The 16,568-nt window shown below is 47.9% G+C and overlaps 1 protein-coding gene across 6 annotated transcripts in view; it reads left to right on the forward strand.

The window, feature by feature from the left end:
- Positions 1-1,942: 1,942 nt before the first annotated feature.
- tjp1b (tight junction protein 1b) overlaps positions 1,943-16,568 on the forward strand; it is a 177,515-nt gene continuing 162,889 nt past the window's right edge. For all 6 annotated transcript variants that reach the window (XM_042324201.1, XM_042324260.1, XM_042324220.1 and 3 more), the window contains exon 1: positions 1,943-2,488. In XM_042324201.1, the coding sequence (XP_042180135.1) occupies positions 2,337-2,488 (152 nt within the window). In that variant the 5' untranslated portion in view covers positions 1,943-2,336. The remainder of the gene's footprint in view (positions 2,489-16,568) is intronic.

Genomic DNA, 16,568 nt, shown 5'->3' on the forward strand with positions numbered 1-16,568 from the left:
GACTAGTCAATGACCATATCACCTCCACCCTACCTGACACCCTAGACCCACTCCAATTTGCTTACCGCCCAAATAGGCCACAGACGATGCAATCTCAACCACACTGCACACTGCCCTAACCCATCTGGACAAGAGGAATACCTATGTGAGAATGCTGTAAGTAACATTATATAAGGTAGCATTGTTTAGAGTGGCTAGTGATATATTTACATCATTTCCCATCAATTCCCATTATTAAAGTGGCTGGAGTTGAGTCAGTGTCAGTGTCAGTGTGTTGGCAGCAGCCACTCAATGTTAGTGGTGGCTGTTTAACAGTCTGATGGCCTTGAGATAGAAGCTGTTTTTCAGTCTCTCGGTCCCAGCTTTGATGCACCTGTACTGACCTCGCCTTCTGGATGATAGCGGGGTGAACAGGCAGTGGCTCGGGTGGTTGATGTCCTTGATGATCTTTATGGCCTTCCTGTAACATCGGGTGGTGTAGGTGTCCTGGAGGGCAGGTAGTTTGCCCCCGGTGATGCGTTGTGCAGACCTCACTACCCTCTGGAGAGCCTTATGGTTGAGGGCGGAGCAGTTTCCGTACCAGGCGGTGATACAGCCCGCCAGGATGCTCTCGATTGTGCATCTGTAGAAGTTTGTGAGTGCTTTTGGTGACAAGCCGAATTTCTTCAGCCTCCTGAGGTTGAAGAGGCGCTGCTGCGCCTTCTTCACGATGCTGTCTGTGTGAGTGGACCAATTCAGTTTGTCTGTGATGTGTATGCCGAGGAACTTAAAACTTGCTACCCTCTCCACTACTGTTCCATCGATGTGGATAGGGGGGTGTTCCCTCTGCTGTTTCCTGAAGTCCACAAACATCTCCTTATCATCTCCTTATTAATCGAATGAAATAGTTTCTAAATTAATAAATAAATGGTAGGTCATCAGTGTTGGGGACTAGTGAACAACATGTATGTAGTTCAACGAGTAATTTAACTACATTTTGCAGTAGCTTGGTGGTAGTTGAACTCAATTCAAATCTTGGTAGTGTTTTCAGTAATTAATAACTGTTTTACCATGGTGTGGTGTAGCTAACTACTGGAACTACACACTACTGTTTTACCATGGTGTGGTGTAGCTAACTACTGGAACTACACACTACTGTTTTACCATGTAGCGGTGTAGCTAACTACTGAAACTACACACTACTGTTTTACCATGTAGCTAACTACTGGAACTACACACTACTGTTTTACCATGTAGCGGTGCAGCTAACTACTGGAACTACACACTACTGTTTTACCATGTAGCGGTGTAGCTAACTACTGGAACTACACACTACTGTTTTACCATGTAGCGGTGCAGCTAACTACTGGAACTACACACTACTGTTTTACTGTGTAGCTAACTACTGGAACTACACACTACTTACAAAAAAATGAAAAAGAACAGAAAATATGGCTGAAGTAGGCAAGAATTTCAGACATCAGACCTGCCTAATCTCACTTGATTATACATTCAGCGAACATCTGACACCAGAATTATCTGTTGTTGTTTTTTTGCAATTTGTGGTGTATGGTATTTCAAATGTATTACAGATACCAGAATTTATCATGAAGTAGTTTTTTTGGAGGTAGTGTACTACTTTTTAAAAGTAAGAGTAGCTTTAGTGTAGCGTAGCTTCTTCCAGTGTGTAGTAACTGTTTTCAGAGTAGCTTCCCCAATCTTACACGTCATAGGCTACAGTCCATGACAAGAACAACAGAATCAAATGTGTTTTTACACAATGGAGAAGGGCAGTAGGATATAAGGTTTCGAAGTAGCGCCGATGTAAGACCGCATAAGTAAATGCAACAAGATCCTCAAAATGTATTATTAATTCGTCCTTTTCAAATACTACCCCCCCACCCCACCCCACCCCACCCCTCCTTCCCTCCCCTTCCCTCTCCTCTCTGTGCCTCTTTCTGACTATACATAGCCAACACACTCTCCCCTACCTCACGCACGGACGCTTGAACCAACGCAGCAGTACAGACCGTTTTTCACAGACTGTTTTCCAGCAAAGTCCCCGCGGTCACGGAGAAAGGAAGGAGGGAGTAAATAAAAATAATGTTTAAATCCTGACTAAAAATCGAATGGATTGGCGATCTATTCTGAGAGCTAATACGATTAGAGGAGTCTAGTCTTGGTACTGTCATTGCGGACATGGCTCTTAGTCGCGGTATGGCACCTTTCTCTCAGTTCCTCGGGGAGCGTTTCCCCTGTCAGTCCTTCGCCGCTACTGGAAATGGCGTTGAGATGCTGCTGAACAAGGAAGACGCAGTGAAGGCAGACTCTGCCAGGGAATAAACTACTATGAATATATGATTACCTATGTTTTTATTTGGGTTGGATTCTTAGTAGCGGTGGACAATACCATGGTGAATTACCAGAAATATATTACTGTTATGCAGCTGGCTCTGGGGGTGACCTCCTACAACAAAGAACATCATCTTCCTCCCAGGAAATCGTTGTGGTGAGTATGAATATGACTTACTGCTTCTGCTGCCTGCTGCTGCGGATGATTCAGAATCATTATGGGATGCCGCCAGCCAGGCAGTTCAGGTTGAGCTGAGTAGATCAGGAGGGGATACTATAGAGAGGGGAATCCGGCAACGCGCCAAGCTGTCGCCTCCCGCACATCCTTTTATAATAAGAGGGTCATGGTTGGAGAAGAAAACAAAGATAGAACCGTTATAAGATACGGCAGCTTGAGCAGACTAAATCTGCAAGATGAGCATTTTGTGTTTGTTTCACTGTGATATATATTTCAGAACCATCCAGTGACTTCATCTACCGCGGCCAGCCAGCCCTCTCTCTCTCTCTCTCTCTCTCTCTCTCTCTCTGCACAGTGTTGCAATCAATAGGCTACAACAGCCTACTCTAGTGCTAGTCGATATGCTGTAAACTGGGTAAATTCGCATGCCCTGAGTTTGCGTGCGTGTATGTATGTATGCGCGTGTGTTTGTTTGTTTGTTTCCGTGGGCGCGTGCATTAACGTGTACACTAGGGGTGGGTGATAGGCTATCAGGGAGCCAGTGTTTTATAGCGTTTTTTATACAATAAAGCTATCCAAGTTGAGTGTATTTGTTCAATGTGTTATAGGCTTGTCATTGTTATTTCTGCTCCTCTGTAACCTTCTGCTCCCCTGTCACCTTCTGCTCCTCTGTAACCTCATGCTCCTCTGTCACCTCATGCTCCTCTGTCACCTTCTGCTCCTCTGTCACCTTCTGCTCCTCTGTCACCTCATGCGCCTCTGTCACCTCATGCTCCTCTGTCACCTTCTGCTCCTCTGTCACCTTCTGCTCCTCTGTCACCTTCTGCTCCTCTGTCACCTTCTGCTCCTCTGTAACCTTCTCCTCCTCTGTAACCTCCTGCTCCTCTGTCACCTTCTGCTCCTCTGTCACCTTCTGCTCCTCTGTCACCTTCTGCTCCTCTGTAACCTTCTCCTCCTCTGTAACCTCCTGCTCCTCTGTCACCTTCTGCTCCTCTGTAACCTTCTGCTCCCCTGTCACCTTCTGCTCCTCTGTAACCTCATGCTCCTCTGTCACCTTCTGCTCCTCTGTAACCTCATGCTCCTCTGTCACCTCATGCTCCTCTGTCACCTTCTGCTCCTCTGTCACCTTCTGCTCCTCTGTAACCTTCTCCTCCTCTGTAACCTCCTGCTCCTCTGTCACCTTCTGCTCCTCTGTAACCTTCTGCTCCCCTGTCACCTTCTGCTCCTCTGTAACCTCATGCTCCTCTGTAACCTCATGCTCCTCTGTAACCTCATGCTCCTCTGTAACCTTCTGCTCCTCTGTAACCTCATGCTCCTCTGTAACCTCATGCTCCTCTGTCACCTTCTGCTCCTCTGTAACCTTCTGCTCCTCTGTTACCTTCTGCTCCTCTGTAACCTCATGCTCCTCTGTAACCTCATGCTCCTCTGTAACCTTCTGCTCCTCTGTAACCTCATGCTTCTGCTCCTCTGTAACCTCATGCTCCTCTGAAACCTCATGCTCCTCTGTAACCTTCTGCTCCTCTGTAACCTCATGCTCCCCTGGAACCTCATGCTCCTCTGGAACCTCATGCTTCTGCTCCTCTGTAACCTCATGCTCCTCTGTAACCTTCTGCTCCTCTGTAACCTCATGCTCCTCTGTAACCTTCTGCTTCTCTGTCACCTTCTGCTCCTCTGTCACCTTCTGCTCCTCTGTCACCTTCTGCTCCTCTGGAACCTCATGCTCCTCTGGAACCTCATGCTTCTGCTCCTCTGTAAGCTCATGCTCCTCTGTAACCTCATGCTCCTCTGTAACCTTCTGCTCCTCTGTCACCTTCTGCTCCTCTGTAACCTTCTGCTCCTCTGTAACCTTCTGCTCCTCTGGAACCTCATGCTCCTCTGGAACCTCATGCTTCTGCTCCTCTGTAGTCATGCTCCTCTGGAACCTCATGCTTCTGCTCCTCTGTAGTCATGCTCCTCTGTAACCTTCTGCTCCTCTGGAACCTTCTGCTCCTCTGGAACCTTCTGCTCCTCTGTAATGTCATGCTTGAATCTATGCTTCTTCAGTTCACTGACAGTTCAGCTACTTTCTCATATACACTTTCATTATCTAATCAATTGCATACAGTCCTGTGTTAAATCATCAATACCTCCCTTTGTAAATTACAGTAAATGTAAGTAATTCATTAATAAAGATTTAAAATGGAAAAAAAATATTTTCCTGTCCTGTTTTTCTTGTCCGTTGTAAAACTGTGAAGTGCAGCAGATCAGCAGGCCTTTATCAACCTACCCCTGTGTGTCCCAAATGGCAACCTATTCCCTACGTAGTGCACTACTTTTGACCCAGAGTAGTGCACTACGTTTGACCCAGAGTAGTGCACTACGTTTGACCCAGAGTAGTGCACTACATAGGGAATAGGGTGCCATTTGGGACAACATAGGACCCCTCTCATCTACATCTTCATTAAAACATTCATACTCTTCTCTGTGTGGTTGTGCCTTCTTTCTTTCTTCCCCCTCCATTTCAAATCAAACGGCTTTCATGTATTTCTTTGTATGCATAATTAAAGCATTGTGTGTGATTCTATCTCCAGGGCCTGTAGAAACGCATCTCACAGTAGAGGAGTGCTGAGCTAGGATCCTTTTTGCCTTTTAAATCATAATGAATAAGATTACATGGACGGGGGGGGTCTGATCCTAGATCAGCACACAATGTCCTTTATTTAACTAGACAACCCCCCTCGGCCAAACCCGGACGACGCTGGGCCAATTGTACGCCGCCCTATGGGACTCCCAATCACAGCTGGTTGTGATACAGCCTGGAATTAAACCAGGGTCTGTAGTGACACCTCTAGCACTGAGATGCAGTGGCTTAAACCACTGCACCACCCGGGAGTCCTACTCTGAGATGCAGTGCCTTAAACCACTGCACCACCCGGGAGTCCTACTCTGAGATGCAGTGCCTTAAACCACTGCACCACCCAGGAGTCCTACTCTGAGATACTTTATGACTACGGCCCTGATCCTCCTGTCCTGTCCTGTCTCGTCCCGTCCCGTCCTGTCCCGTCCTGTCCTGTCCCGTCCTGTCCTGTCCTGTCCCGTCCTGTGAGGTTTTTTGTTATATTTACATATAAAGCGTGGCAGACAAGGGGTACTGATCTTGGACCAGGTCTTTCCCGTCCTGTCCTGTCCTGTCAGACAAGGGGTACTGATCTTGGACCAGGTCTTTCCAGTCCGTGTAATCTGATTCATCACTCCTACAGACCCAGAAAAACGATCCGTCTTATAAATGTCACTCACTGTTGCGGTAAGCAGAAAATCTCTGTAGTCTGTAGCTGTGGAGAGAGAGAGTGAGAGAGAGAGAGAGAGAGAGAGAGAAGGGTTTATGTGCTTACGACAAGATTACTATCCTGTTGAAAAGAAAACAAGACGGTTAATTTTTGAGTCAATAAACTCATCGGCACAATGCTGCTGCTTTTGTTAGTCTCTGTCTGACAAAACAAAGTGGGAGACAAATGTTCCCCCAGTAATGCTGTGACACTTTGGCATGGCTCCATAGTGGTTAGGCTTATGTCTTTATCAACTCTCAATTCCTATAAGAACTGATTAGAACAGAATAGTTTCAAATAGAAGAGAAAGATGACATTGTATTTAAGCTCGTCTTAACAGTGGGGAGGCTCTCTGATCTCAGTGCAGGTCTAAGCCGGTCTAACCGTGGGGAGGCTCTCTGATCTCAGTGCAGGTCTAAGCCGGTCTAACCGTGGGGAGGCTCTCTGATCTCAGTGCAGGTCTAAGCCGGTCTAACCGTGGGGAGGCTCTCTGATCTCAGTGCAGGTCTAAGCCGGTCTAACCGTGGGGAGGCTCTCTGATCTCAGTGCAGGTCTAAGCCGGTCAAACCGTGGGGAGGCTCTCTGATCTCAGTGCAGGTCTAAGCCGGTCAAACCGTGGGGAGGCTCTCTGATCTCAGTGCAGGTCTAAGCCGGTCAAACCGTGGGGAGGGTCTCTGATCTCAGTGCAGGTCTAAGCCGGTCTAACCATGGGGAGGCTCTCTGATCTCAGTGCAGGTCTAAGCCGGTCTAACAGTGGGGAGGCTCTCTGATCTCAGTGCAGGTCTAAGCCGGTCTAACAGTAGGGAGGCTCTCTGATCTCAGTGCAGGTCTAAGCCGGTCTAACCGTGGGGAGGCTCTCTGATCTCAGTGCAGGTCTAAGCCGGTCTAACCGTGGGGAGGCTCTCTGATCTCAGTGCAGGTCTAAGCCGGTCTAACCGTGGGGAGGCTCTCTGATCTCAGTGCAGGTCTAAGCCGGTCTAACCGTGGGGAGGCTCTCTGATCTCAGTGCAGGTCTAAGCCGGTCTAACCGTGGGGAGGCTCTCTGATCTCAGTGCAGGTCTAAGCCGGTCTAACCGTGGGGAGGCTCTCTGATCACAGTGCAGGTCTAAGCCGGTCTAACCGTGGGGAGGCTCTCTGATCTCAGTGCAGGTCTAAGCCGGTCTAACCGTGGGGAGGCTCTCTGATCTCAGTGCAGGTCTAAGCCGGTCTAACCGTGGGGAGGCTCTCTGATCTCAGTGCAGGTCTAAGCCGGTCTAACAGTGGGGAGGCTCTCTGATCTCAGTGCAGGTCTAAGCCGGTCTAACAGTAGGGAGGCTCTCTGATCTCAGTGCAGGTCTAAGCCGGTCTAACCGTGGGGAGGCTCTCTGATCTCCTTCATTTTCTGTGCTTGTTAATAGTAAGGGTGCTAGATGATGTCATCCTATCTCCTTCACGTCATTGTATGGGGTTGTACTAACATCTGCCCAGCCACATCTCATGTTCTGTGTGAATTAATATTAGGATATCTGATCTGCTCTGACTGAGGCCTGTCTTGTCCTATCTCCTTCACGTCATTGTATGGCGTTGTACTGTTACCATCGGGTCTTATTCAACCTCCTCGCATCTTGCTCTTGTAAACCCAGTACTCCCACTCATTCCACTCAATGTTCTGCATTGACTCAAATGGGAATGTCCATTCTAGTAATGATGTTTCTATCCACGAAACAGTGCTCCAGTAACCAGAGAGGGATGAATGTCACCACATTCCATGCAAGGACCAACCATAGAAATACAATTCCTAGAATGGCCCCCCCAGGATATGAATGCCCTATAGAGTAAAGGCATGCCCTATAGATTAAAGGCACGCCCTACAGATTAAAGGCACGCCCTACAGATTAAAGGCATGCCCTATAGATTAAAGGCACGCCCTACAGATTAAAGGCATGCTCTACAGATTAAAGGCACGCCCTACAGATTAAAGGCATGCCCTATAGATTAAAGGCACGCCCTATAGATTAAAGGCATGCCCTACAGATTAAAGGCATGCCCTACAGATTAAAGGCATGCCCTACAGATTAAAGGCATGCCCTACAGATTAAAGGCACGCCCTACAGATTAAAGGCATGCCCTACAGATTAAAGGCATGCCCTACAGATTAAAGGCATGCCCTACAGATTAAAGGCACGCCCTACAGATTAAAAAGGCACGCCCTACCTCTAGATTCTTAAAAGGCAGGACTCTGGTACAGAGGAAAGGCACCTACCAGTACTACAGATTAAAGGCATGCCCTACAGATTAAAGGCACGCCCTACAGATTAAAGGCATGCCCTATAGATTAAAGGCATGCCCTACAGATTAAAGGCATGCCCTACAGATTAAAGGCACGCCCTACAGATTAAAGGCATGCCCTACAGATTAAAGGCACGCCCTACAGATTAAAGGCATGCCCTACAGATTAAAGGCACGCCCTACAGATTAAAGGCATGCCCTACAGATTAAAGGCATGCCCTACAGATTAAAGGCATGCCCTATATATTGGAGCCAATGTCTAAGTAGCTGAACCTGTTATTACTCCAACCTTGTGAAAGTGACAAACTGACACGTTTTCATTTTTGTCAACAACTTTTATATCGAAGGAGTGCCTTACATTTTGACGGTCTGCACACGCGCAGTTCGGCTCGACACGACCGTTAGACCAGATGACGTGTTTCTGCGCATGCGCTACGCTAGCTAACGTCGCCGACAAGTGTGCTCTGAGATTTCGATTGGAGAAGCAGTTTCTGCACATCGTTATACTGTGCTGTCTTTGTCTACACCCTGCTCAGTACTTGTACCTATCCGGACCATTCAGACATAGGAACAATGAAGGGACCGATTTGGGACCGACTGCTCTCTTGCATCCCCATACGGCAGGGGTCAGAGGTCAGGTAGGCAGGGACCAACCACCATGGTGATGTGCTCCTGTATCCCCGGCAGCAGGGTTCAGGGGTCAGGGCAGTCTGTCAGCCTGTTGTTGCTCTGATCAAATGCAGCAGCTCTTTATCTCTAGGCCTGTTTAGTTAATCACATTCCTTAGTCATACTCTTATTAGCCTAATTCTTCCCCCGGGACAGAGAGGAGAGGAACTGAGGACTCTGGTACAGAGAGGGGAGGAACAGGGGGATCTACCTACCAGTACTATTACAGACCAGACTATAGGTTACCTACCTACCAGTACTATTACAGACCAGACTATAGGTTACCTAGCTACCAGTACTGTTACAGACCAGACTATAGGTTACCTAGCTACCAGTACTGTTACAGACCAGACTATAGGTTACCTAGCTACCAGTACTGTTACAGACCAGACTATAGGTTACCTAGCTACCAGTACTGTTACAGACCAGACTATAGGTTACCTAGCTACCAGTACTGTTACAGACCAGACTATAGGTTACCTAGCTACCAGTACTATTACAGACCAGACTATAGGTTACCTAGCTACCAGTACTGTTACAGACCAGACTATAGGTTACCTAGCTACCAGTACTGTTACAGACCCAACTGTAGGCTATAGGTCAATAAAAAACAATTGCTCTGTCGCCTTGGCTAAATTCAAACAAATTCCTGTGGCCCTGATGCTGAATAAAACAAAAGTACCATTTTCCTTCTATCATCCAGTTGTAGGCTGTGACCTAGTAGAAATTGGCTGCGTCCCACCAGTGGGTCCCGACCCTCCTTTTGGGAAACACGGGGCTAAACTGGACCATTCCGGCTCAGAATTAAAACATCATACAACCTTTGTCCTTCCTCCTCCTCCTCGTCGTTTAAGGTGGTCTGCTGCTGAATAAATTATAGCGTCAGAGCGTCTTCTCCGGTGGCCATCGGTTACATCATCACTGAGGTCAAGCTGAGGACAGCTTGACCTCAGTGATGCACCTGCTACAACTTGCTCCGCCCACAGGCCAGACAGTAAACACATTTGTTTTGTATTTAACCAGGTCAGAAGACATCTCACAGGGGAGACCTGGCAGAGAGGGCTGCTCAGTACAAAAGCTAAACACACGTCATACAGTACCTTTGACCTAATGGAACAGAATCTGATGTTTAGATGATGTATGGCTCTGGATTGAAACAAGACTGCTAAAATGACTCAAATACCAACCAACCTTCCACCCTCCCTCTGACTAGTGAGGATATTGATTTTTCAAAATAAATCTTGATTAAGTTAAAGACCGACCATTTTAGGATCACACATCTCTAATCAAACATTTTCTTCAAACATAACCCTAACCCTAACCCATAAACCTGACCATAAACCTCAGCAACCTGACCATAAACCTCAACAACCTGACCATAAATCTCAACAACCTGACCATAAACCTCAACAACCTCACCATAAACCTCAACAACCTCACCATAAACCTCAACAACCTCACCATAAACCTCCTTGTATATTGTTAATGTTTTGCATAACATGCCAATACATACACAATCATTGAGTTTAAAGTAAAGTTTAAGTCAATGTGTTTAGTGTTTAGTGGATGGGCTAACAGTCATTTAGTCACAGGAAATGTTAGATACATCCACAGGAGATGTTTGCTAGCTTGCTTTTTTTATATATATATATATATATATATATTTTTTTTTAAAGAAGGTAGAGGCTTGGTTGACATTTTAATATCTGGTCTGAGGCAATGTCTTGATGCGATGTTATCTTCTTCAGATAACCGCAGACTAATTTAGTAGTAGAACACGTGAATATCCCAAAGGGATAAAAGGAGATTAGTCTTGCAGCAGAATCAGGAAAACATTTTCTTATTCAAGTACATTCAGTCTAGGGACGCTGAATACACAACAACGTTCATAAGTACGCACTGCAGCACATGGTTATGAAGGCTATATTAAATAGTCAACTAAATCAAAGCACATATAGTTGAGAGTGCTGAGTGTGTATTCCACGTGTGAGCGGTATGCATAGTGTTATGTATGAATGTTAATTTGAGCTCAATTCCACTTCTCCCGGTGTGTGTGTGTGTGGGGGTGGGGTGTGTGTGTGTGTGTGTGTGTGTGTGTGTGTGTGTGTGTGTGTATCAGAATCATCAACATACTGTACATTATAATATAGAGGATAAACAGTAAACATGGTTTAGATATACATCACATTCCTATATTCACTGCATATGTTGCAAGGTCTGGGGCCTAGACTGGGGGACTAGACTGGGGGACTAGGGGCCTAGACTGAGGGACTGAGGAGCCTGGGGCCTAGACTGGGGACTAGGGCCTAGACTGAGGGACTAGGGGCCTAGACTGAGGGACTAGGGGCCTAGACTGAGGGACTAGGGGCCTAGACTGAGAGACTAGGTGCCTGGGGGACTAGGGAGAGACTAGGTGCCTAGACTGAGGGACTAGGGGCCTAGACTGAGGGACTAGGGGCCTAGACTGAGGGACTAGGGGCCTACTGGGGGACTGGGGGACTAGGGGCCTAGACTGGGGGACTAGGGGACTAGAGAGACTAGGGGCCTAGACTGGGGGACTAGGGGCCTAGACTGAGGGACTAGGGGCCTAGACTGAGGGACTAGGGGCCTAGACTGAGGGACTAGGGGCCTAGACTGAGGGGGGCCTAGACTGGGGGACTAGGGGGGGCCTAGACTGAGGGACTAGGGGCCTAGACTGAGGGACTAGGGGCCTAGACTGAGGGACTAGGGGCCTAGACTGAGGGACTAGGGGCCTAGACTGAGGGACTAGGGGCCTAGACTGAGGGACTAGGGGCCTAGACTGAGGGACTAGGGGCCTAGACTGAGGGACTAGGGGCCTAGACTGAGGGACTAGGAGCCTGGGGCCTAGACTGAGGGACTAGGGGCCTAGACTGAGGGGGGCCTAGACTGAGGGACTAGGGGCCTAGACTGAGGGACTAGGGGCCTAGACTGAGGGACTAGGAGCCTGGGGCCTAGACTGAGGGACTAGGGGCCTAGACTGGGGGCCTAGACTGAGGGACTGGGGGCCTAGACTGAGGGGGGGCCTAGGGGCCTAGACTGAGGGACTAGGGGCCTAGACTGGGGGCCTAGACTGAGGGACTAGGGGCCTAGACTGGGGACTAGGGGCCTAGACTGAGGGACTAGGGGCCTAGACTGAGGGGGGGACTAGGGGCCTAGACTGAAGGACTAGGGGCCTAGACTGAGGGACTAGGAGCCTGGGGCCTAGACTAGGGGCCTGGGGCCTAGACTAGGGGCCTAGACTGAGGGACTAGGGGCCTAGACTGAGGGACTAGGAGCCTGGGGCCTAGACTAGGGGCCTGGGGCCTAGACTAGGGGCCTAGACTGAGGGACTAGGGGCCTAGACTGAGGGACTAGGAGCCTGGGGCCTAGACTAGGGGCCTGGGGCCTAGACTAGGGGCCTAGACTGAGGGACTAGGGGCCTAGACTGAGGGACTAGGGGCCTAGACTGAGGGACTAGGGGCCTAGACTGAGGGACTAGGGGCCTAGACTGAGGGACTAGGGGCCTAGACTGAGGACCATGCCCCAGGACTACCTGACATGATGACTCCTTGCTGTCCCCAGTCCACCTGGCCATGCTGCTGCTCCAGTTTCAACTTCCACCTGACTGTGCTGCTGCTCCAGTTTCAACTGTTCTGCCTTATTATTATTCGACCATGCTGGTCATTTATGAACATTTGAACATCTTGGCCATGTTCTGTTATAATCTCCACCCGGCACAGCCAGAAGAGGACTGGCCACCCCACATAGCCTGGTTCCTCTCTAGGTTTCTTCCTAGGTTTTGGCCTTTCTAGGGAGTTTTTCCTAGCCACCGTGCTTCTACACCTGCATTGCTTGCTGTCTGGGGTTTTAGGCTGGGTTTCTGTACAGCACTTTGAGATATCAGCTGATGTACGAAGGGCTATATAAATAAATTTGATTTGATTTGATTTGATTTAGACTGAGGCACTAGGAGCCTGGGGCCTAGACTAGGGGCCTGGGGCCTAGACTGGGGGCCTAGACTGAGGGACTAGGGGCCTAGACTGAGGGACTAGGGGCCTAGGAGGGACTAGGAGCCTGGGGCCTAGACTAGGGGCCTGGGGCCTAGACTGGGGGCCTAGACTGGGGGCCTGGGGCCTAGACTGGGGCCTAGACTGGGGGACTAGGGGCCTAGACTGAAGGACTAGGGGCCTAGACTGAGGGACTAGGGGCCTAGACTGAGGGACTAGGGGCCTAGACTGAGGGACTAGGAGCCTGGGGCCTAGACTAGGGGCCTGGGGCCTAGACTGGGGGCCTAGACTGGGGGCCTGGGGCCTAGACTGGGGGCCTAGACTGAGGGACTAGGGGCCTAGACTGAGGGACTAGGGGCCTAGACTGAGGGACTAGGGGCCTAGACTGAGGGACTTGGAGCCTGGGGCCTAGACTAGGGGCCTGGGGCCTAGACTGGGGGCCTGGGGGCCTGGGGCCTAGACTGGGGGCCTAGACTGAGGGACTAGGGGCCTAGACTGAGGGACTAGGGGCCTAGACTGAGGGACTAGGAGCCTGGGGCCTACACTGGAGGCCTAGACTGAGGGACTAGGGGCCTAGACAGAGACTAAGGGATAGACTAAGGGGCTAGACTAAGGGCCAGACTAAGGGCCTGGGGCCTAGACTAAGGGGCTAGACTAAGGGCTAGACTAAGGGCCTAGACTAAGGGCTAGACTAAGGGCTAGACTAAGGGCCTAGACTAAGGGCTAGACTAAGGGCCTAGACTAAGGGATAGACTAAGGGCCTAGACTAAGGGCCTAGTCCAAGGGCCTGGGGCCTAGACTAAGGGCTAGACTCAGGGCCTGGGGCCTAGACTAAGGGCCTAGACTAAGGGCCTAGACTAAGGGCTAGACTAAGGGCCTAGACTAAGGGCTAGACTAAGGGCTAGACTAAGGGCCTATAGACTAAGGGCTAGACTAAGGGGCTATAGTAAGGGCCTGGGGCCTAGACTAAGGGAAATTGGAACACTGGAATGTGAGATGCGATCTACACCTTGATTAGACTGATACACATTTTTTTAAACTCATTATTTTGTTGAATGATTTTCAATTTGAGTGTCAATATTTCTATATAGCCTACCCTTTGTCGTTGTGAAATAACGCGAGTAGGACAGGTGTGGCTTCGTAACAATGATCACAAGAGCAGATGCTCAGCGATTTGACAGCTCCAATGCAGTTCCATCGCTGAAACAGCCATAAACATCAGCTGTTGCCCATTAACGCTCGATCGGATTGAATCTAGGCCTAAAATGAATCTAGGCCTAAAATGAATCTAGGCCTAAGATGAATCTAGGCCTAAAATGAATCTAGGCCTAAGATGAATCTAGGCCTAAGATGAATCTAGGCCTAAAATGAATCTAGGCCTAAAATGAATCTAGGCCTAAAATGAATCTAGGCCTAAAATGAATCTAGGCCTAAAATGAATCTAGGCCTAAAATGAATCTAGGCCTAAGATGAATCTAGGCCTAAAATGAATCTAGGCCTAAGATGAATCTAGGCTAAAATGAATCTAGGCCTAAAATGAATCTAGGCCTAAGATGAATCTAGGCCTAAAATGAATCTAGGCCTAAAATGAATCTAGGCCTAAAATGAATCTAGGCCTAAGATGAAAGGCCTAAAATGAATCTAGGCCTAAAATGAATCTAGGCCTGAAATGAATCTAGGCCTAAGATGAATCTAGGCCTAAAATGAATCTAGGCCTAAAATGAATCTAGGCCTAAAATGAATCTAGGCCTAAAATGAATCTAGGCCTAAGATGAATCTAGGCCTAAAATGAATCTAGGCCTAAAATGAATCTAGGCCTAAGATGAATCTAGGCCTAAGATGAATCTAGGCCTAAAATGAATCTAGGCCTAAAATGAATCTAGGCCTAAGATGAATCTAGGCCTAAGCGAAAGTGCTGATTGTGCTGAGTGCAGGAGTATATTGTTTAATGTGTGGATATTTATTCACCATGCGTGCACATTATACATGGTTTACTGTTCCATTACTCCATCTATGAGCCGTTCCCTGTGCCTGCTCCCATTGGCCAGTGCTATGGGGACACAGTGAGTTACTTCCTGACCTGCCAAACTCACATCTAGTGGTCAGACAGAGGGCTAAGACATGGATTGAAGAAGCTGCCAGTACTTATTTTAGTACTGCTAAAATTAGCCAGTAGGCCTACTGATGTTAATTTTACAGTGCCAGGCAGTGTTTTAGAGTGAATATTCCCATACATAAAATGTTTTAAAAAAGTTATGCATGCATGACTAAGTTGCTTTGGATAAAAGTGTCTGTTAAATGGCATGTACAGTATGAGTCAAATGTATGGACACAGCTACTCATTCAAGGGTTTTTATTTATTTTGGGGACTATTTTCTACATTGTAGAATAATAGTGAAGACAGCAAACCTATGAAATAACACATTAATGTGCTACCAGGTGCATGAAGCAAAATGTAGGCTTCTTAATAACAGAGTTTTACCTAACTGTAAAAAATACCCTGATCAAAGGTTACTTGAAACTGAAACTTTGCTCAGTAAGTACCGTTATAAATTGTTGGAAGCATCCAGGCTACCAGTGGGTTAACAGGCATTCTAATACACACTCTAGCTCATGTGTCACCCAGGCAACCAGAGGTAGATTTAACCAGGCAGAACCAGAGGTAGATTTAACCAGGCAGAACCAGAGGTAGATTTAACCAGGCAGAACCAGAGGTAGATTTAACCTGGCAGAACCAGAGGTAGATTTAACCTGGCAGAACCAGAGGTAGATTTAACCTGGCAGAACCAGAGGTAGATTTAACCTGGCAGAACCAGAGGTAGATTTAACCAGGCAGAACCAGAGGTAGATTTAACCAGGCAGAACCAGAGGTAGATTTAACCAGGCACCAGAGGTAGATTTAACCATGCAGAACCAGAGGTAGATTTAACCAGGCAGAACCAGAGGTAGATTTAACCACGCAGAACCAGAGGTAGATTTAACCAGGCAGAACCAGAGGTAGATTTAACCACGCAGAACCAGAGGTAGATTTAACCAGGCAGAACCAGAGGTAGATTTAACCACGCAGAACCAGAGGTAGATTTAACCAGGCAACAGAGGTAGATTTAACCATGCAGAACCAGAGGTAGATTTAACCAGGCAACAGAGGTAGATTTAACCATGCAACCAGAGGTAGATTTATCCAGGCAGAACCAGAGGTAGATTTAACCAGGCAGAACCAGAGGTAGATTTAACCAGGCAGAACCAGAGGTAGATTTAACCTGGCAGAACCAGAGGTAGATTTAACCTGGCAGAACCAGAGGTAGATTTAACCAGGCAGAACCAGAGGTAGATTTAACCTGGCAGAACCAGAGGTAGATTTAACCAGGCAGAACCAGAGATAGATTTAACTAGGCAGAACCAGAGGTAGATTTAACCAGGCAACACCAGAGGTAGATTTAACCACGCAGAACCAGAGGTAGATTTAACCAGGCAACACCAGAGGTAGATTTAACCAGGCAGAACCAGAGGTAGATTTAACCTGGCAGAACCAGAGGTAGATTTAACCAGGCAACACCAGAGGTAGATTTAACCAGGCAGAACCAGAGGTAGATTTAACCAGGCAGAACCAGAGGTAGATTTAACCAGGCAGAACCAGAGGTAGATTTAACCAGGCAGAACCATTTTTAGATTTAACCAGGCAACACCAGAGGTAGATTTAACCAGGCAGAACCAGAGGTAGATTTAACCAGGCAGAACCAGAGGTAGATTTAACCTGGCAGAATTGTAGATTTAACCAGGCAGAACCAGAGATAGATTTAACTAGGCAGAA

The sequence above is a fragment of the Oncorhynchus tshawytscha genome, linkage group LG01, assembly GCF_018296145.1.
Source record: "Oncorhynchus tshawytscha isolate Ot180627B linkage group LG01, Otsh_v2.0, whole genome shotgun sequence".
Lineage (NCBI taxonomy): Eukaryota > Metazoa > Chordata > Actinopteri > Salmoniformes > Salmonidae > Oncorhynchus > Oncorhynchus tshawytscha.